Source organism: Pan troglodytes, chromosome 2, assembly GCF_028858775.2.
Source record: "Pan troglodytes isolate AG18354 chromosome 2, NHGRI_mPanTro3-v2.0_pri, whole genome shotgun sequence".
Taxonomy (NCBI): Eukaryota; Metazoa; Chordata; class Mammalia; order Primates; family Hominidae; genus Pan; species Pan troglodytes.
In genome coordinates, this window is record NC_086015.1 from 145,625,264 (window position 1) to 145,645,940 (window position 20,677).

The window sequence follows — 20,677 nt, forward strand, 5'->3', positions numbered from 1 at the left end:
CACCTTTCTAGCCCTTCCTAGAAGTAAGCCCATTTTTCAATGATTATTCTGTTTATTTATTTATAATTTTTTTGAGAGACAGAGTCTTGTTCTGCTGCCCAAGCTGGAGTGCAGTGATGCGATCTCAGCTCAGCTCAATTGCAGCCTCTGCCTCCAAAGTTCAAGCGATTCTCCAGCCTCAGCCTCCCAAGTAGCTGGGACTACAGAGGCACACCACCATGCCCAGCTAATTTTTGTATTTTTAGTAGAGATGGGGTTTCACCATGTTGGCCAGGCTAGTCTCAAAACTCTTGACCTCAAGTGATCTGCCCACCTTGGCCTCCCAAAGCGATGGGATTAGAGGCATGAGCCACTGTGCCCGAACACTTCAATAATTATTCTTGATAGAGAATTTTTTAGCAAACACAAAAAATGTAAAGAGAATATAATGAACACCCTCACATAACCATCACTCAAACCCAGTAATTATCAAGACTTTGCCAAACTTGACTAACTTTGATAGAGAACATTAAATCTTTACATTAACTAAGACCTCTTATTATGAGCCTTCTGTTAGGGCTGGAGAAAACATTACCTATATTTCATTTAAACCTGGTTGTATGGAACTTTTAAAAAATTACCATAAGTAGAGGCCGGGTGCAGTGACTCATGCCTGTAATCCTAGCACTTTGGGAGGTCGAGGTGGGCGGATCACCTGAGGTCAGGAGTTCGAGACTAGCCTGGCCAACATGGCGAAACACCATCTCTACTAAAAATATAAAAATTAGCTGGCTGTGGTGGCGCATGCCTGTAATCCCAGCTACTCAGGGGGTTGAGGAAGAATTGCTTGAACCCAGGAGGCGGAGATTGCAATGAGCCGAGATCATGCCACTGCACTCCAGCCTGGGCAACAGAGTGAGACTCTGTCTCAAAAAAAAAAAAAAAAAAAAAAATTACCATAAGTAGAAATAAAAGGAAGTGCTTCCTAAATAAGACTCTAGTAGAATGAATCATTATAAAAAGACAAAACTTTATTTTTGTTTTTATTCTCTCACCAGCTCCAGGACTGAACTCCATGATAGTAATAGTGCAAAATCCACTGTATTGCCTGAACATAACATGCAGCTTGATCAGCCAGAAAGTCACTGAAAATAGAATATTTTCATTATAACATATTTTCTGAAGACAGGCCCGTGTCTTTAGAGCACGGTATCTGCTGATACAACATTTTACCTCAGATGATTTATTTAATCAATGAATTAGCTATTTATGGCTAAAAATTATAATCCTAAAAACTCCAAAATATTTTTAAAAATTACATCCTGTCACATTACAGTTTTCCTAAACCAACTATCAAAATAGATAAGTCTGTTATTCATATTTACTCAGTTAATGTACCACTCCCTTGGTCCAAAGGTTGAAGATTTACCCAATGAAGCTTTCCATAGTGACACTACCACTGTCTTAAATAGTGGGGGTGAGACGGGAGAAAGGGATGGGAATCTTCTTTACATGGGATGATATCTGAGAGAAGCAAAGCAGCAAATCAGGAAGATCTTAAAATTTGGTCACAGAAGCTAGAACGCTTTCAGAAGTGCTGTATGTGAACAATATTCCTTCTAATCCTTTCTTTGTCAAAAACCAAATGCCATCTTCTAAGTTTGGGTAAAATAAGTCTTCAAATCATCAAAACAAAACAAAACAGAGCCCTGGGCTAAAGGCAAAAATATTCACTTAGAAATTACATAACTACATATTTCCGGGAGGTAGTTTTTTAATATGAAAAATATTGCTTTTTTATTATAAAAGAACTATTTCCTCAGGAGTGAAAATCTGGACAATGAAGAACAGCATTTTTATCATCTTATAGCCATCACTTTTACATTTTTAGTGTTTCAGTCTTTTATCTATATCTAGGTTTTTTTAAGTGTTAATGAGAGCATACTGTATGTATGATTTCATGTCTTGCCTTTACAATTTGTACTTAATAATGTACTATAAGCATCCTTCCAAATTGTTATGAACTTTCTGCAAGTACCAGTTTAGCAGTTCTGCAGATTCCGGAGATGGAAGAGGTGACAGAGATGGTGACTGTAATGAAGAAGCAGTGGCCAATTATGATGAACCTTCTTATTGGACATTTAGATTATTTCTAATTTTTTTACTATTATAAACAACTTTGTAACAAAAATCCTTATACATAAGGATCATTTTCTCTTCAGCAATTTTTATCACAGGAATATAATACAAGTCAGAATTAATACCATCTTCTCCAAAACCAGACTAGTTGAAACATACACAATAATTCATGAAACCAAAAAATCCTTTTTCTCCCACTACTTCATCAAAATCATATTTTCTGAATAACTGCAAAATCTAATTTTTTCTATTTTAAAATAAAAGCATTGGCAAAAACGTACTCAGATACTACGTCAACCCCCATCTTCGTCATGTAATATGTTCTTTTATATTGTCTAAACTCAGTTTCAAATAGGTCATCATCTTCAGTCTCATCTTCTAAATTATCTGGGGAAAAAAGTCAGAAAGATAGTGACTGACAATTATGAATAGCCTGTTTTTCCACCTAATGATCTGATAAATGCATATCCAAGTTGATGCTTATATGCTATCACAGAAATCTGTTCCACCCAAAATTAGTAATAATAAATAAAAGGTATAACAATTACCCTGTCAAAGTAGTAACATATCAAAACACATACTTCATACTTACCCTTAGAAGTTATCATTTCGCCTTCATTTTTGTCTAAAGCAGCCCAACACAGAGAATTTTCCTGGCCCTGTAAATTGTAAATCAACATAAAATGAATGGCAAGATACATTTCAAAATGAGACGTCATTTCTCTTCCATGCACCCATTTGCTTTTCTATAGTTCTTCCATGTTATAACATCCTTCATATCCTGCCCATCTGTTTTTCCTCCCTTGTGATCTCAATCCTTTCTCTCCTCTATTCTCTGATTTCCTGTCTACTGCCAATGACTCTCTTTAGTTCTTCCTACTCCCTTATCCCCATTTCCTTTCTTTCATCCAACTTATGGCCTCTACCAACTTCCTGTGTCTGGGCTATTCCTGCACAGTGTCTCTAATGTTAGCTGCATATGGCTGGAAGACTGGTGAAGTTTAAGTACTGAATTGTGGTGGGGGAGCCAGGGATTACTGACAGGTAAGTTTTGTGTGTACAGGTTCCCAAAAAGTTGCAGAGCCCGTTTTCTTAGGGGGGGAAAAAAAGACACACACACACACAAAAACCAGTGGAATGCAGACTGACTGCTGCCAAGTTCCAGTGAGGAAGAGCTAAGCAGCGAGAAGGACTACACTAGAGAAAACAAGGACAGTTGCCCCTCCTGGAGCAAGAGTCATTAAGTTTGAACCTAAATAGAACCAGTACAGCAAGGAGAGTAAGAAACTCAACAGAATCTTGGCCGGGCATGGTGGCTCACGCCTGTAATCCCAGGACTTAAGGGAGGCCAAGGTGGGCAGATCACGACGTCAGGAGTTCGAGACCAGCATTACCAACATAGTGAAACCCCGTCTCTACTAAAAATACAAAAATTAGCTGGGTGGTGGCGCGCACCTCTAATCCCAGGTACTCAGGAGGCTGAGGCAGGGGAATTCAAGCAAACCCAGGAGGTAGAGGTTGCAGTGAGCCAAGATTGCGCCACTGCACTCCAGCCTGAGTGACAGAGTGACATGCTATCTCCAAAAAAAAAAAAAAAAAAAGAAACTCAACAGAATCCAATAATTACAGAGAGGCTGAGGAATTTTTCACAAGAGGTTTACTTTTCAAGTTAACACAAGACATTCTTTGGAGATTATCAGAGATGCTCTGCAGGGTACTATCATATTCTAATTGACTCTATTATTCATTTATTAAGCACATAACATTTACTAGATATTGTGCTATTAGGCTGGCGCAAAAGTAATTGTGGTTTTTGCCATTACTATTAACTTAGACTATTGTATTTTATATGTAAATCATTTCTAGAGAAAAACCACTGATCTAGTTAATGTCTCATATCATTAAACACTATAAATATCCACATTTTAAAAACTAGTCCATTGTTTTAAAATAACAATTTTTTTTTAATTAAAAAAAAATTGCCAGGGGAAAGTGTGAATGCAGTCCTCCACTACCATAAGTCACGCAGTTGTTTCCCACATTTGGCGAAATCGCAGGGCATCAGCACATCCAGAGTGCAATGGATAAACCTCGCCCTGGGAAAACCACCTTCATGATCATGGTATCCTCCCTGTCAGGTTTTAAATAATTGTTTTTCTTTTTTATGAGACAGAGTCTCACTCTATCAGCCAGGCTGGAGTGCAGTGGCCCAGTCTTGGCTCACTGCAACCTCTGTCTCCCAGGTTCAAGTGATTCTCGTGCCTCAGCCTCCCAAGTAGCTGGGATTACAGGTGTGTGCCACCACATCCAACTAATTTCTGTTTTTTTAGTAGAGATGGGGTTTCGCCACATTGCCCAGGCTGGTCTCAAACTCCTGACCTCAGGTAATCCACCCATTTTGCCTCCCAAAGTGCTGGGATTACAGGTGTGAGCCACTGCACCTGGCCTTAAATAATTGTTTTTAATAACATGTTTTAAGTAATTTTTTTAAAAAGCCCAGAAAATAATTCATTTTCTGGGCTTTTATGTTTAGAAATGTTTTCCACATTTATTAACATAAAACAGTGTACCTCTTCAACAGTAAAAATAAGGAACTGATTATTGAAGATCTCATTAAATGACAGAAGCTAATAGAAAAAAAGAAACCAAATCAATTTCTGAAATGCCTATAGAGAGGAAGAGAAATAAAACGAGGCAATCCCAAATCATAAGAAGGAAAATGAGAAACAAAGAATATAATTTTTGCCTTTACAGTTAAAACAATGAAAGGACACCTAAAAAAATAGACACCTTTAACTTTTTCTTTTCCTTGTAGTTCCTGGCTTCTTCTGCTGCGACACCTGCTGCTTCATTGAGGTACTTGTTACCAACTTTGCTTTCAAACCATTTTAGGTCCACAAAAACTTCACTGAAGTGCTCCCGATCAAACTGTACAGAAATATTTAAATTTATTTTTAAATAATTTAAGTATATCTAGAAGAATACAAATCAAACTTAAAACAGTGACTACTACTGGGGTATAGGAAATTGGAGAATGTTACTCTTTTATATATATGGGAGACCTCATGTGTTACTCTAAAAATACAAATAGAAAGCAAACAAAAATAAAATTAATTTAGGTAAAAGTGTTTATATTGAATAAGCAATTGGAATAGAATTATAAAACCCCTTTATTCTGGTATTACATAATTGGTGACTGATCATTTACAGCTACTCTGCGACAGGAAACCAAAAATTTCTAGTTACTTACATCTGATAGTTTCACAAGGTATTTCTCAAATCGAGGTAAGTTGAGGTGCCCACTTTCATTAATATAACCTAAAAGAAACAAAAATTTAAATCTGTACTAAAAGCTGACATTTTTTCTAAACAATTCTACAAAACTCTTTCTACAAAATGTTGAATGTTCATGTTCTACAGTACTAATCAAGAAAAAACAGTGTTGGACTATATCCAAACTGGCCCTAGTTTCTGTGAATTTTATGCTACTATAATATGCAACATGTAAGCACCAAAGCCAAATATAAGAAATTCCAGGTTCCACATAATAATAATCCAACATTTGGTAACAATTAATTAAATTAAATATGATCTATAATCTATCTAGATCATTTAATATGATATGTTAACTTAAGGACTGATGTTCTGCTACCCTGTGGTCTGTTTTATTCGGCATCACTATGTTTGTCAATTTTCTGTTTTCATTGAAAAATCACTGCTTCATAATAAACACTGTGATGCATATCCATTCGAAAAAAATTGAATTTCTATGCTTAAATATGGAAAAAGTAAAACCAATAAAGTATGCTGGCTTTCTTAAGGAATTAAAGGCAAAGATTAGACCGGGTGTGGTGGCTCATGCCTGTAATCCCAGCACTTTGGGAAGCCAGGTCACTTGAGGCCGAAGTTTGAGACCAGCCTGGTCAATATGGTAAAACCCCATCTCCACTAAAAATATAGAACTTAGCTGGGCATGGTGACACATGCCTGTAATCCCAGCTACTCAGGAGGCAGAGGCATGGGCATAGCTTGAATCCAGAAGGCAAACGTTGCACTGTCGCCACTGCACTCCAGCCTGGGCAATAGAGCAAGACCCCGTCTCAAAAAATAAATAAATAATAAAAAAAAGGCAAAGATTAGTTAGATATCAATAATTGAGGTTCGTTAACTCTGTTCACTTTCTTTCCTTGTGAATCACTGAAAATGACAACCTCAGAGGTTAGCACCTTAGACCAAAATAAATCCTCAATGTTTTTCTACTTTAGCTGTGAATGCAATAATCTACTAAACTAAGTCACATTTTTAGGGTAAGGTGGCACTAAATTAAAGTATCCTCGAGAGATTATTAAATTCTTCTTACCCCCAAGTTCTGGCAGGATGGTAACATATGTTCCATAAAGAAGAGGCAGTGCATCATGATTAATATGTAAATGAGGTAGATGAGGGATAAAATCATTACCAACAAGAAACCCCATCAAAATCCAATCATCTATTATCCTTTCAATATCATATTTAAATGTGATCTTTTCCTACAGTAAAATGGAGAACAAAGTCAAATCCAGTGAAAATTTCTGCAATGGAAATCCTTGGTCCATGGCTTTATTAATACTTACTTTTAATACTGAAAACTCATAGTCAATATACTCTCTCATTAAAGACAAGTGTAGAAGGTGAAATGTAGTTTCTTCTGGAGCACATACCCTGGAATTAGTCAGATGATCAAGATACAGTGAATTTTATTTTTAAGGTCCCAGCTTAAAAATGTAACAAAGCTTAAATCAAAAGTATCATCAGAAGATAGTAAGGTCTTGTAATTAAGGCATACAATTTATATGAAAGTTGCAGGGTAACAAAGATAAAAATACAATTGCAATAATAGATAATACATGTTAAAGTTCAAAACAATTGGTTTACATTATGTGTTCTGTGGAAGGATTCTCAGAATTAAGAAGTCCTAAATAACATATAGTAGAAGTAAGAAACTACTGAGATCTGGCCCATTTAAGGCTGGTCTTTTCAACAAATAATGCAAGGAAGATTGGATATCCACATGCAAAAGAATGAAGTTGGGCCCTTACCTTACACTACACACTAAAATTAACTCAAAATGAATCAAAGATCTAACCATAAAAGTTAAAACTTGAAAACTCCTAAAAAAAAGAAAAATAAATGAGTTGGATTATAACAAAATTAAAAACGTTTGTGCATCAAAGGACACTATCAACATAGTGAAAAGGCAACCTACGGAATGAGATAAAGTATTTACATATCATGTATCTGTTAAAGAATTACTATCCAGGCGTAATTTCTTTCTTCCAACATATATGCTATATAATTTACCGTTGTGTTTTTTTGCCACCAAATCGAACTTCTTCTCTTAAGAGAGAAAAATGTGCCTCATGACTTGTTAATCCAAGCATAATCTGTTGAAAAATGATTAAGAAATGTTTTTATTCTCCCATTTTTAATAATATTAGGTTCACAAAAGCAATTAAAAAACAATTCTATACAAGGAAGAATAAGAAACAATTAGCACATTAAATATACAAATAACAAAATATGATCTATTTGTAGGTAATGAATGAGATAAAGTGTACTTTTCTAAGAAAAATATGTTCACCTTAGCTCACATGCTTTTCATAACCATTACCCTATCCCCTGTCCCCTCTCCTCTTCCTATCCCTCCAAATCCCAAACATCTTCTCTTGGTTTTCACATATTTCTACTTGCCGTGGGGGAACTGGTTAGAAATTAGAGGCAGCAGCTTTTCTATGACCAAAGAATGCATGACTCTTTTGGAAACCAGGATAGCCCCAGTGTATGAAAACTCAGGAAAAAAAAAAAAACGGAAAAGAGCGCTTCCAGTTAATTTTCTCACATAGTATTCTTTTTTTTTTTTTTTTTTTTTTTTGAGACAGAGTCTCGCTCTGTTGCCCAGGCTGGAGCAGTGGCGCGATCTTGGCTCACTGCAACCTCCACGTCCCAGGTTCAAGCAATTCTCCCTGCCTCAGCCTCCAGAGTAGCTGGGATTACAGGTATCTGCCTCTATGCCTGGCTAATTTTTGTATTTTTTAGTAGAGATGGGGTTTAGCCATGTTGGCCAGGCTGGTCTTGAACTCCTGACCTTAGATGATCTGGCCGCCTCGGCCTCCCAAAGATATGGGATTACAGGCATGAGCCACCTTGCCCGGCCTCTCACACAGTATTCTAATACCCCAAGTAAGTCAACAGTCTGTTGACACATATCAATCAAACGCCATGTACTTGCATACTGTTTATTTCAATCTTGATTCAAACAAGAAAACAAAATGAAACATTTATGAGGCAATCAGGGAAATGATAATACTAACTGGTTATTTCTATATTAAGAAAAGGTTAATTTCTGTTTTAGGTGGGATGATGGCATTGTGGTTATATATTTTTTCTTAAAAAAACACCTTAATCCTTTAGAGAAACATTATGAAACATATACAAATTAATGATAAAATGTTTAGGATTTGCTTTAATAATCGGGCGGGGAGCGGGTAGGAGGGAGAGGAGACAGATGATAAGGGGTAGAAATTTAAAATTATTTAAGTTAGATGAAGGGTATACGATGTTCATTATATTACCTTTTCTATTTTTGTTTATGCTTGAAAATTTCCATAATAAAAAGTTAATGCCAAAAAAAGTCTACTAAAGGTATATGGAGCATGGAGTTTTCAGATAAGGAGGTATTAAAAGCCAAGTATTAAGCCTGAGGGTAAAAAAGCAGCCCCATTTCTCTGACCTCGGCAAAGTATTCACAGCACTAAGATTAGTCACATCTGTAGACTAATTATAGAGATCTGTTGGTCAATAAACTATGGCTAAAAAGCTCATTTTCCAATGATTTTTAGAAATTTGGTAATGATAGAAGTAGCAATCATTATTGTGTCTCCAATATTTGTTGCCACAGCCAGTAAGCTTCCTGTACAAAATGAAATCTCTTAGACATTTAACTATCAATGCATAAGTTTATAATAATAAAAATTATACCTACCAAGTCAGCATCTAAACCATAAAGACAGTGTCTGGTGTTTGGATCATGATCTGGCTTTGCTTTCTCGGATCTGATAAATTCCATGATTTTATGCTCTCCTTCTCCAGGAGTCTAAATAAAATTGTTTTTTAAAATGCAGTAATATGGTATATGCTTGAGAATATTAAATAATTTTTTAAAACTCTTTAAATAAAAAAAGATAATAACCTCATGGCCTGAGAAGTAGATGGTAACTCCTTGCCATGACTTGTCTGTGGAAATTTTCATATTTACAAAATACTTCAGATGTTCATGTAACCTGGCCATAAATTCAGTTCCTAAAAATAATATTTTAAAAAGGTTAATCTAAGAAAGACATAAAAACATTAAGTTCTCAGTGACAACACATAACTGAATCTGAGTACGCAGGGAATAGCTAGGTAGGTATAGGATCTCCAAAGAAGGTCAAAAGCTCTCTTGCTTATCCTGAAAAACAAGTAATGTACTTTTCCCTTGCAAATATCACAACTGTTTCTAATGTCACCAGTCCCCCTAAATAGAATCAGTGTCACACAGGGAAAGTCAAGGAATTTTACTAGTGTCTCAGCACTGTGCTTCAGGAATTTTCATATAAGGGCAGAGTTTGAGATCTCTAATGAACCCCAACCTTCTATTTCTTCTGCTGAATTCTGAAGGTTTTTTTTTTTAAGGCTTGCAGCTTAAATCAGATTGTCAATAATAATAATAATATTACTACTGAAATTATTATTCTGAAAAATTATTATTAATTTGGAACCTGAGTCTATAATGATTACATTTTGGGAAAGGCTCAGATGGTCAACAGTCAAAAGCAATACAGTCTAAAACCACAATCAGGATAAAACCGGTTGTTAAACTGAGCAATGTGTGACCAATGCACTTAAAGAAAGGGCAAATTACCACTGTTAGTAAAGAACTGATGAGAAAGTTAGATTTTAAGATTTTCATTCAAAGTAAAGAATTATATGATGTTAGACAAAGGTTGTAGAAGTATATAGAGTATGCTGCTGCATACAAAATTAAACATAATACTGATAAATTCATTTTCCTTAAAGTCATAAAAATCTTAACTAATTTTGAGAAGCAGAGTAGTAAGTGCCCTGGACTAGGAGAATCAGTTTCTTACTCTGACTACCACAATCTAGCTACATCAACTTGATAAGCTACAACCTCACTGAGTCTGTTTTAACATAAATAAATGGCAGGAATAGGACAGAAAGATATATAAACATAAGTTTCTTCAAGGTCTGCAATTCTGTCCACCTGGGAGATTCCTGCCCATATCTGCTCTAATTTATCTACATCTGAAAATCCCTACAGTTTTTGTAGGAGTATTTATGACCAAGGTGACCAAATCGTCTCATGAGCAAACATAAGTGGGAAAATACAGTAAATGGAACCCTAAGGCCAAAATAAATAGAGCATAGAAAATAAAATACATTTAAAAACCAAGTTTTCAATTTATATTTCAATTCTGTCATAATTTGTCTCTCAGTGAATTTACCTGGTGTGATACAGTTGGAATCAAATCTGGCCTCTGTAGGAAGAGTTTCTCCCTTCTCTACTGCCTTTTTAATTTTGTCTTCTGCCTCCTTTGCTGACCTTAAAGGTTAAGGGAAAAAAGTACCTTAAGTTTTCTGAAAAAAAGTGAAGATCTTTATATAAACTGCTATGTAGGTGCCTTTATAACTAAAATAGTAATTCACCAGTTTTAACGTTCAAAACATACAAGTTTTGAAATGATTATGATTGATAAAAGTGAGCCTCAGACTTGTCTGTTTTGTTTATTTAAAGAATTGAATTTTTCAGGCCAGGTGCAGTGGCTCATGCCTGTAATCCCAATATTTTGGGAGGCCAAGGTGGGAAGAACAATTGAGTCTAGGAGTTCAAGACCAGCTTGGGCAACAAAGCAAGATCCCATCTCTACAAAAATAAAAAAAATTATTAGCCAGGTACAGGGGCATGTGCCTATAGTCTCAGCTAGTTGGGAGGCTGAGGCAAAAGGATCCCTTGAGCCCAGGAGCTCAAGATTGCAATGAGTGATGATTGTACCCACTGCACTCCAGGCTGTGTGACACAGTGAGTCTCTGTCTCATTTAAAAAAAAAAAAAATTGAATTTTTCGGATTAGGAATACAGAAGTAGGACATTTTAACAGAATGCTAAAAACATAAAATAATTCTTGTCACAAATATATGGCAAATTCATTCTAAAAATAAGATCAAAAGTATAGCTTTAAATGTTCATTATATATACATCTAATGATAATGACATTTAATGATCTTAATCATCATTTAATGTATACATTTAAGATCATTAAAATTATCCCTAAGATTACATAAAAATACAATTATAAAATTGAAATATCTATCTTTGTGTTTCCTAAAAACATTTAAAATGAAAGCCTAATGACATTAATGAAATCAACTGCAAAATCATCACATTTTTGAGGCAACAGAATTTACTAGAAAGAACCTGAGTTTTACAGTCAGGCAAACCTGGATTTGAATATGGGTGTCCTACTACCTGCCTGACTTCTACTGCCACCCCTTTGCAGCGTACCAGCATGCCACATGGCATACAAGTTAGGAAGCTCTGCTTTGAGTATAGTTTCTACAGCCTTGCTACTAGCTTCATCTACTGTGCCCCACAGAATTCTATTTCTGTGATGAACAAACTCTTCTTCAAGTTTAACTTCTCTCTCACCAACCTCTTTAACATAACAAAAACTCTGAGGATATCAACTCGTTTGTATTATCTGCAATGTCTTCTTTCCTCTTTTCTTCCCTTCCTTCTTTGGCTGACCAAACGATTATTCAATGTTGTTATGTCACAAGGTCTTGGGATATAACAAAAGAGAAATTATTCTTGGCCAGGTGCGGTGGCTCACACCTGTAATCCCAGCACTTTGGGAGGCCAAGGCAGGTGGATTATCTAAGGTCAGGAGTTTGAGACCAGCCTGGCCAACATGGTGAAACCCCATCTCTATTAAAAATACAAAAAGAATTAGCCAGGTGTGGTGGTGCGGCCTGTAGTCCCAGCTACTTGGGAGGCTGAGACAGGAGATTCGCTTGAACCCAGGAGGCAGAGGCCATAGTGAGCCGAGATCACATCACTGCACTCCAGCTTGGGCGAGACAGAGCAAGACTCTCCAAAAAAAAAAAAAAAAAAAAAAAAAAAAAAAATTTATGTTCTGAGATTACACTCTAGTAGGGAGGTAGAAAATTAAACAGCCATAATGTTTAATCTGGATGCAATAAAGAAAATGTTTGACAGGAACAAGGTAAGACTATTGAAGTAATCTAGATTAAGATAATGGTAGTCTAGGCTGAGACAGTAGCATTAAAGATGAAAAGAAGTAGACAGATGTGACAAATTTGAGACTGGATAAAGAGGACTGGATGTGAGGAATGAGGAAGAGCGAGAAGTCCAAATAACTCTTGGACTTTTGGATTAGGTAGCTAGTGGCAGGTGTTGCCATTCATTGAAATAGGAAACACAGAAGGCAGACTGTTTTAAGGGGAAGATGAGTTCAGTTCTAAATATGTTAACCCTGAAGTATATCTGGGGTTTCCAAAAGGAGACATTCAGTAGGCATTTGGATATATAGGAGCTTAGGAGAAAGCGATCCACCAGAAAGATAAATTTAGAGTCATCAGCAGAGACATAGTAATCAAAGCCATTGGATGAAATCACTCAGAGCCTAGGACAGAAACTTAAGAAACATTAATATTTAAGAAACACAAAGGAAGAAAAGAAGACAAGGAGACTAAGAAAGTACAAAGAGAGAATGTGGTTACATGATGGTCAAGGAAAGGGAGAAGCTCAAGCAAAGAATGGTCAACACTGTTAAATGCTGTGGATAAATGAAATAAGTTGAAGAAAGAAGTATTCTTTGGATTTAGCCATAATCTTCTTTTTTTTTTTTTTTGAGACAGAGTTTCACTCTCGCCCAGGCTGGAGTGCAGTGGTGGGATCTCGGCTCACTGCATCCTCCGCCTCCTGGGTTTAAGCAATTCTCTGCCTCACCCTCCCGAGTAGCTGGGATTACAGGCGACCACCACCACACCTGGCTAATTGTTTTTGTATTTTTAGTAGAGACGGGGTTTCACCACCTTGGCTAGGCTGATCTTGAACTCCTGACCTTGTGATCCACCCGCCTCGGCCTCCCAAAGTGCTGGGATTACAGGTGCGAGCCACCACGCCCGGCCTGGATTTAGCTGTAATCTTGTCAGGAAATTTTAGTGGCATGGTGGGGATAAAAGAAGGCAGATTTAGAAATAAGTAAAACAGGGAATTATGAATGGAGAAGGTCATCACTGTAGAGAATGGCAGAAAACTGACTAGGGGATTTCTAGGAAAAATGTAGTGCTCAATACCAGCACAGTATTTAATAAATGCTTGTGGTGGTTATAATGCATTGGCCCTCAACTTCCATTCCATTTCCTTTTAGTTTACCTTCTGATACCAGGTAGGTTAGAAAGTTCTCAGGCTTCCCTGAAGCTAAGAGTCTTCATATGACTCAGATTTTGCCAATTAGATGCCTCCATATAAGGTTTGGAAAGTGGAAGTGTGGTGGTGCCTGCATCACAATTGAGGCACTGGAGCTCTGGTATGTCTGTATATCTCAGCAATGGTAAAGAAGATCCCAGTATTCAGTATCTTTAGAGGTGCTGATAAGCAAGGAACAGGGAATCAGTTTTTTTCAGTGCAGATCTAGCAGGTGCACTGTAGCTCTGGAACAGATGCAGCTGTAGCTTCCTAATTGCTGAATTGTAACTATAGTGATGTATTCTTAGAGCCCCAAGTGACAGCTTCTTAATTATTGGATCACAGATAAAGGAGTAAGTTCCCGAAACCACCCATTTTGGTAGGGGGCTCTGAACTCCTCATGTTACCTGAATGTGGTAATAGTTCTGCCACTGGTGAGTCAGTTCTGTAGTGCTGTTTGGGAAGTTATCCCTTACGGCTCATCTAGATTCCCGCCCTTTTGGCTTTACAGTGATTTTTATAAACACCCAATTCCCTGAATTACACCCCTTTTTGTCTGAAATAGCTAGAGTGCTTTCTATCACCTGCAACTGAACCCAGACTGATGTAGTAGGTTTATAAAATCCCTCCTTAACACTAGATTTTCTAGTCTAGTGGCTCCCAAAAACTACTTTAACAAATACCAGGTTGCCTGTTCACTCTGATGGTAGTTTCTTTTGCTGTGCAGAAGCTCTTTAGTTTAATTAGATCCCATTTGTCAATTTTGGCTTTTGTTGCCATTGCTTTTGGTGTTTTGGACATCAAGTCCTTGCCCATGCCTATGTCCTGAATGGTAATGCCTAGGTTTTCTTCTAGGGTTTTTATGGTTTTAGGTCTAACGTTTAAATCTTTAATCCATCTTGAATTGATTTTTGTATAAGGTGTAAGGAAGGGATCCAGTTTCAGCTTTCTACATATGGCTAGCCAGTTTTCCCAGCACCATTTATTAAATAGGGAATCCTTTCCCCATTGCTTGTTTTTCTCAGGTTTGTCAAAGATCAGATAGTTGTATATATGTGGTGTTATTTCTGAGGGCTCTGTTCTGTTCCATTGATCTATATCTCTGTTTTGGTACCAGTACCATGCTGTTTTGGTTACTGTAGCCTTGTAGTATAGTTTGAAGTCAGGTAGTGTGATGCCTCCAGCTTTGTTCTTTTGGCTTAGGATTGACTTGGCGATGCGGGCTCTTTTTTGGTTCCATATGAACATTAAAGTAGTTTTTTCCAATTCTGTGAAGAAAGTCATTGGTAGCTTTATGGGGATGGCGTTGAATCTGTAAATTACCTTGGGAAGTATGGCCACAAAATGGGAGAAAATTTTCGCAACCTACTCATCTGACAAAGGGCTAATATCCAGAATCTACAATGAACTCAAACAAATTTACAAGAAAAAAACAAACAACTCCATCAAAAAGTGGGCGAAGGACATGAACAGACACTTCTCAAAAGAAGACATTTATGCAGCCAAAAAACACATGAAAAAATGCTCATCATCACTGGCCATCAGAGAAATGCAAATCAAAACCACAATGAGATACCATCTCACACCAGTTAGAATGGTGATCATTAAAAAGTCAGGAAACAACAGGTGCTGGAGAGGATGTGGAGAAATAGGAACACTTTTACACTGTTGGTGGGACTGTAAACTAGTTCAACCATTGTGGAAGTCAGTGTGGCGATTCCTCAGGGATCTAGAACTGGAAATACCATTTGACCCAGCCATGCCATTACTGGGTATATACCCAAATGACTATAAATCATGCTGCTATAAAGACACATGCACACGTATGTTTATTGCGACATTATTCACAATAGCAAAGACTTGGAACCAACCCAAATGTCCAACAATGATAGACTGGATTAAGAAAATGTGGCACATATACACCATGGAATACTATGCAGCCATAAAAAATGATGAGTTCATGTCCTTTGTAGGGACATGGATGAAATTGGAAATCATCATTCTCAGTAAACTATCACAAGAACAAAAAACCAAACACCGCATATTCTCACTCATAGGTGGGAATTGAACAATGAGATCACATGGACACAGGAAGGGGAATATCACACTCTGGGGACTGTGGTGGGGTGGGGGGGGGAGGGATAGCATTGGGAGATATACCTAATGCTAGATGACGAGTTAGTGGGTGCAGCGCACCAGCATGGCACATGTATACATATGTAACTAACCTGCACAATGTGCACATGTACCCTAAAACTTAAAGTATAATAAAAAAAAAAGAAAGAAAAATAAAGATTCACATCCACAGTTTCAAAAAAAAAAAAAAAAAAAAAAAAACAAATACCAGGGGAGTATGGTAAAAAATAGTTCCCAGGAGTTTCTCAACTACTAGAGATTCTGATAGAGTAAGTCTTGGGTGGTATTTGAGAATTTAAATATTACTCAGAGACGGCCCTTGCCTTCAAAGATCTCACAGTCTTTCTAAAAATTTCAGTATCTTTTTTCTTTTGATATTGAAATCAGTACTTTTTGCCATCCTCTTCCTCTCACCGGCAGCCTTCTTCAAAGCACCGTCCCACCTTCTTTGATGACTTCCACATTGGATGTGCAGATGGTCTTTCCACTCCTTTACTTGCCATTATGATTGAAGGACTCATTATGCTAATGACCCGTCAAACACTCTCCACTAGGGATTTCTTGCCTTCAATTCTAACCTTTACTTCTGTTACCCATGAACCGGGACACAGCCTGATCTCACTGTTACATAGAAATATTCCACATGTCCAGGAATGAACTTTAAAATCCTAGTGTGTAACCTCTTCTCATCCTTTTACTTCTCCTACCGCCTAAGTCACACAGTGGTGCTGATAATACCCTGAATTTCCTAACTTAGCTCACTTCTCACAGTCCATCAATTGCATTCTGATCTCACTTGCCTTTCTGCCCAGTCTGGACTTTTGCTCAGTCAAAAATCAGCATCTAACCCAGAGTCTGGGCATTCAATACATGTTTGTTGAATTAAGTTAAGTGTCAATAATGTTCTCATTAGAAGAATCTCTTAGTTCACTTTCTAGTTACCATCCCAGGGCAGACTACTATTGGAGCTTTTCTCTACTACAGTACTATCATTTGCAAATTATCAATGAGAAGTATAAAAACTAGTGACAGAAAACAAAAGTGTGACTTTATAAGCAAGGAACAGGGAATCAGTTTTTTTCAGTACAGATCTAGCAACTGCACTGTAGCTTGGGAACTAACAGATGCAGCAGTAGCTTCCTAATTGCTGAACTGTAACTACAGTGATGTATTCTTAGAGCCCCAGGTGACACCAAAACCTGGCCAGACGTGGTGGCTCACACCTGTAATCCCAGCACTTTGGGAGGCCAAGGTAGGCAGATCACTTGAGGTCAGGAGTTCAAGACCAGCCTGGCCAACAGAGTGAAACCCTGTCTCTATTAAAAATATTAAAAATTGGCTGGGCACAGTGGCTCACACCTGTAATCCCAGCACTGTGGGAGGCTGAGGTGGGTGGATCACCTGAGATGAGGAGTTTGAGATCAGCCTGGCCAACGTGGTGAAACTCCGTCTCTACTAAAAATACAACAATTAGCTGGGTGTGGTGGCGGGCACCTGTAATCACAGCTACTTGGGAGGCTGAGGCAGGAGAATCACTTGTGCCTGGGAGGCGGAGGTTGTAATGAGCCGAGATCGCGCCATTGCACTCCAGCCTGGGCGACAAGAGCAAAACTCCATCTCAAAAAAAAAATTACATATAATATTAAAAAAATATATATTTATATATATTATATAAATTATATAATATATACAATAATATATATAATATATAATATATAATATAATACATTATATAATATATAACATATAATATATTATATATTATATAATATATATAAATATATTATATAATATATTATATTATATATATTTTAATATATATATAATTTTTTGAGACGGAGTTTTGCATATATATGCAAAAATAAATAAATTATACATATAAAATATATAAATATACAAATATATTTATATATAAAATATATAATATACATTTTATATATAAATATATTAAAATATGTTTTATATATAAAATTTATTTTATATATATATAATTTATTATATATATAATTTATTTTATATATATAAAATTTATTTCATATATATAAAATTTATTTCATATATATATATATAAAATTAGCTGGGTCCGGTGGCGCTTGCCTGTAATCCCAGCTACTTAAGAGGCTGAGGCACCGATAATCACTTGAACTGGGGAGGCAGATATTACAGTGAGCTAAGACTGTACCACTGCACTCCAGCCTGGGTGATAGAGTGAGATTCTGTCTCAACAAACAAAGAAACAAACGAACAAGAGAACCTCCAACATATGTTTTGAGAAAGGACATCTCACTGAGTTCCTAACTCATTACTCGACTGGTAAAATATGACACTGAGATATTTCCATTTCTGGGGGAGTTTACGCAGAAAATAAACATGAACAGAAGATTGTGTTAAATCAATTATCTTTAAAATAACATATTTTTACTAAGCTAAATAATATTCCAAAATAAAACATAAATGTTTTACCTAAAACGCCTCCCACGCTGCTGGTTCATTTTTGCTCGAGGAGCCACACCATCTACAGCCATAAAGAACACTTTCCTGGGTTTAATAATGCGAAACAACACCTCCAGGTAGTGAAAAATATCAGTAAAGATTTTATCATCTGAAATTCTAAAGTGAACATCATCATCATTAGGATGGGAGCAGTGATGTATAATTCCATTCATATCCAGGTACAAGTTGTCAAATTCAGGAATCTGAAAAACAAAGAAAAATGCTTGAGATCATTTATTTTAATCAACTACAGATATCTTAAGCAGCAGGGAAAAGTGATTATAGAATGATAAAAAGCAGGATTTGTGTATTCTATTATACAAAAACTGAGTAAACAATCACAGATGAATACAAAAAGTAAAGAATTGGTAATATGGTGACAAATTTGGTTTTATATAATGCACCAATGACTTGATCAAATTTACTGTCAGAAAATAATCTACTTATTCAAAATAATAAGCTCCAAGAAAACACCAAATAAAGTGCTTGGTTCATTTGGTACTCAAAATATTAGTTTCGTTCCTTCCTACCATTTGACACTAACTCCTCAAAACCTCAATTTCCTCTATAATGGGTAACAAAAAGCCCATTTACATCAAAAGGCTGTTTGTACATGGTTACTGAAACATTTAACATATGATGTAAAGCCTAATTGTATACTTAATTTCACTGAAGCAGTCACTGATTGGTTATATTAATTTTTAAAATGTTAGATTATGCCAAGAAATTTATGAAACTGAAACCTGAAAAACAGATTTCTTGTTTGTGATATGTGGGTTAATAATTTGTAAGCTCCGAATAACAAACATCTGCTTTTATAAGAAGACCTTAATGGCTCTCTCATTTATTTTTCCTCTATTTAAATGTTTGTGTTGGAACTCTTGGTCCCACCAGGAACAAAAATTTTTTTAACTAAAAAGAAAAAAAAGTAAATGTTTGTGAGGAAGGGGAACATTACTGAAACAAATACACATTAAGATGGAACTGAAATGGGTGAAGCTAAAGAGTTATATTTTGTACTGTAATAAAAGAATCTTAGAATAGAGTCTGCCTTACATATTCATTAAAGTAAATTACTTTGAATTTTTTCCTTGTATAAACATAATAGAAATCACTTCTGAAACAGTAATTCAAGTTTTACAACACGTACAAGTAACAATATATTTTCCTGCTACTGAGAAAATGGCATGCCTTTGAGTTTTGGGAGTGAAAAGTTTTGGTCTCTGAATCAATGAACACCATCAAAACATATTTTTATGAAATACCTATTTATATAGTATTGTATGTACAAGAATAACATAAAAATTCTGGAATGTTCTTACTAACAGGCTGAACTGAAATGACAGTTGTAACCATGAGATTTTTAAAGTGCACTCAAGATTTACTGTTTATTCCAAGAAATCTTAAAACCTCAATGAAAATCTCAGTGTGACTTTTCAACAGGGGTATTTTATTTATTTTTATTTTTATTTTTTGAGACATGGTCTCGATCTGTCACCCAGGCTGGAGTGCAGTGGTGCGATCTCGGCTCACTGCAGCCTCCACCTCCCAGGCTCAAGCAATCCTCCCACCTCAACCTTCAGTGTAGCTGGGACCAGTGACACATGCCAACAAACGTGATAATTTCATATCTTTTTCACACGCTAATTTTCATATCTTTTGTACGAAAAAATACCAGCCATGTTGCCCAGGTTGGTCTTGAATTCCCGAGCTCAAGCGATTTGCCTGCCCAGGCCTCCCAAAGTGATGGGATTACTACAGGTGTGAGCCACTGCGCCTGGCCTCAGCATCAACGACTTGATCAAATTTTTTTTTTTACACTTTTTTTTTTTTTTTTTTTTTTTTTTACATTTTACAGAACGATTTTCCAAAGTTTTCCTAGGAGAATAAATACGCAATAATAGCCAAGACGAGTATTAAAAAGAAGAGTAAGCTGGGTGTGGCAGCACGTGTCTGTTCTAGCTACTTGAGAGACTGAAGTGAGAGAATCTTTGAACCCACAGGTTCAAGGCTGCAGTGAGTGGTGATTGCATCACCAAACTCCAGCCTGGGAGACAGAGTAAGACCCTTTGTCTCTATAAAACAAACAAACAAAAAGAAGAATCAAAGGAAATTTGCCCTAGATAAGTTATCAGACAGATGGTTTGAATGGAAATTTAGTATATAAAAAATAAAACTCCATCTTACGCTAAAACAAAAGAAATTCCAGAAGGATTAAAAATTTTACTGTAAGAAATGTAACAAAAAAATTACATACAAATATTTTAAAACTCTTAGGGTAGGAAAAGCCAGAAATCATAAAGCAAATAAATGGTAGAGTTATCTAAAAATGTATTGTTTTACATATATAGGGTTAAAAAGCGCCATATATAATTCAATTAAAAATGACAAAACGTAGGGA

At 36.3% G+C, this 20,677-nt stretch overlaps 1 protein-coding gene and 1 non-coding gene across 21 annotated transcripts in view; both read right to left on the reverse strand.

Annotated features, from left to right (window-relative positions):
- The window catches only part of XRN1 (5'-3' exoribonuclease 1), a 144,222-nt gene that overhangs the window by 110,468 nt on the left and 13,077 nt on the right, over positions 1 to 20,677 (reverse strand). For 14 of the 20 annotated variants that reach the window (XR_010155350.1, XR_010155347.1, XR_010155348.1 and 11 more), the window contains exons 2-13: positions 18,247 to 18,479; positions 10,662 to 10,759; positions 9,347 to 9,456; positions 9,140 to 9,250; positions 7,459 to 7,541; positions 6,732 to 6,819; positions 6,479 to 6,647; positions 5,369 to 5,436; positions 4,909 to 5,046; positions 2,711 to 2,777; positions 2,400 to 2,505; positions 1,035 to 1,124 (exon numbers count right to left, since the gene is read on the reverse strand). Coding sequence is in view for 16 of the 20 variants with exons in the window: in XM_063806291.1 (XP_063662361.1) it covers positions 1,035 to 1,124; positions 2,400 to 2,505; positions 2,711 to 2,777; positions 4,909 to 5,046; positions 5,369 to 5,436; positions 6,479 to 6,647; positions 6,732 to 6,819; positions 7,459 to 7,541; positions 9,140 to 9,250; positions 9,347 to 9,456; positions 10,662 to 10,759; positions 18,247 to 18,479 (1,361 nt within the window). In the remaining 4 variants the exon portion in view is untranslated. The remainder of the gene's footprint in view (positions 1 to 1,034; positions 1,125 to 2,399; positions 2,506 to 2,710; positions 2,778 to 4,908; positions 5,047 to 5,368; positions 5,437 to 6,478; positions 6,648 to 6,731; positions 6,820 to 7,458; positions 7,542 to 9,139; positions 9,251 to 9,346; positions 9,457 to 10,661; positions 10,760 to 18,246; positions 18,480 to 20,677) is intronic. The other 6 variants (XM_063806297.1, XM_063806296.1, XM_063806294.1 and 3 more) reach the window with 3 other exon arrangements.
- On the reverse strand, positions 4,102 to 4,267 carry LOC112208884 (U1 spliceosomal RNA). The gene has a single exon (XR_002943432.1). It is a non-coding gene; the product is annotated as a U1 spliceosomal RNA (small nuclear RNA).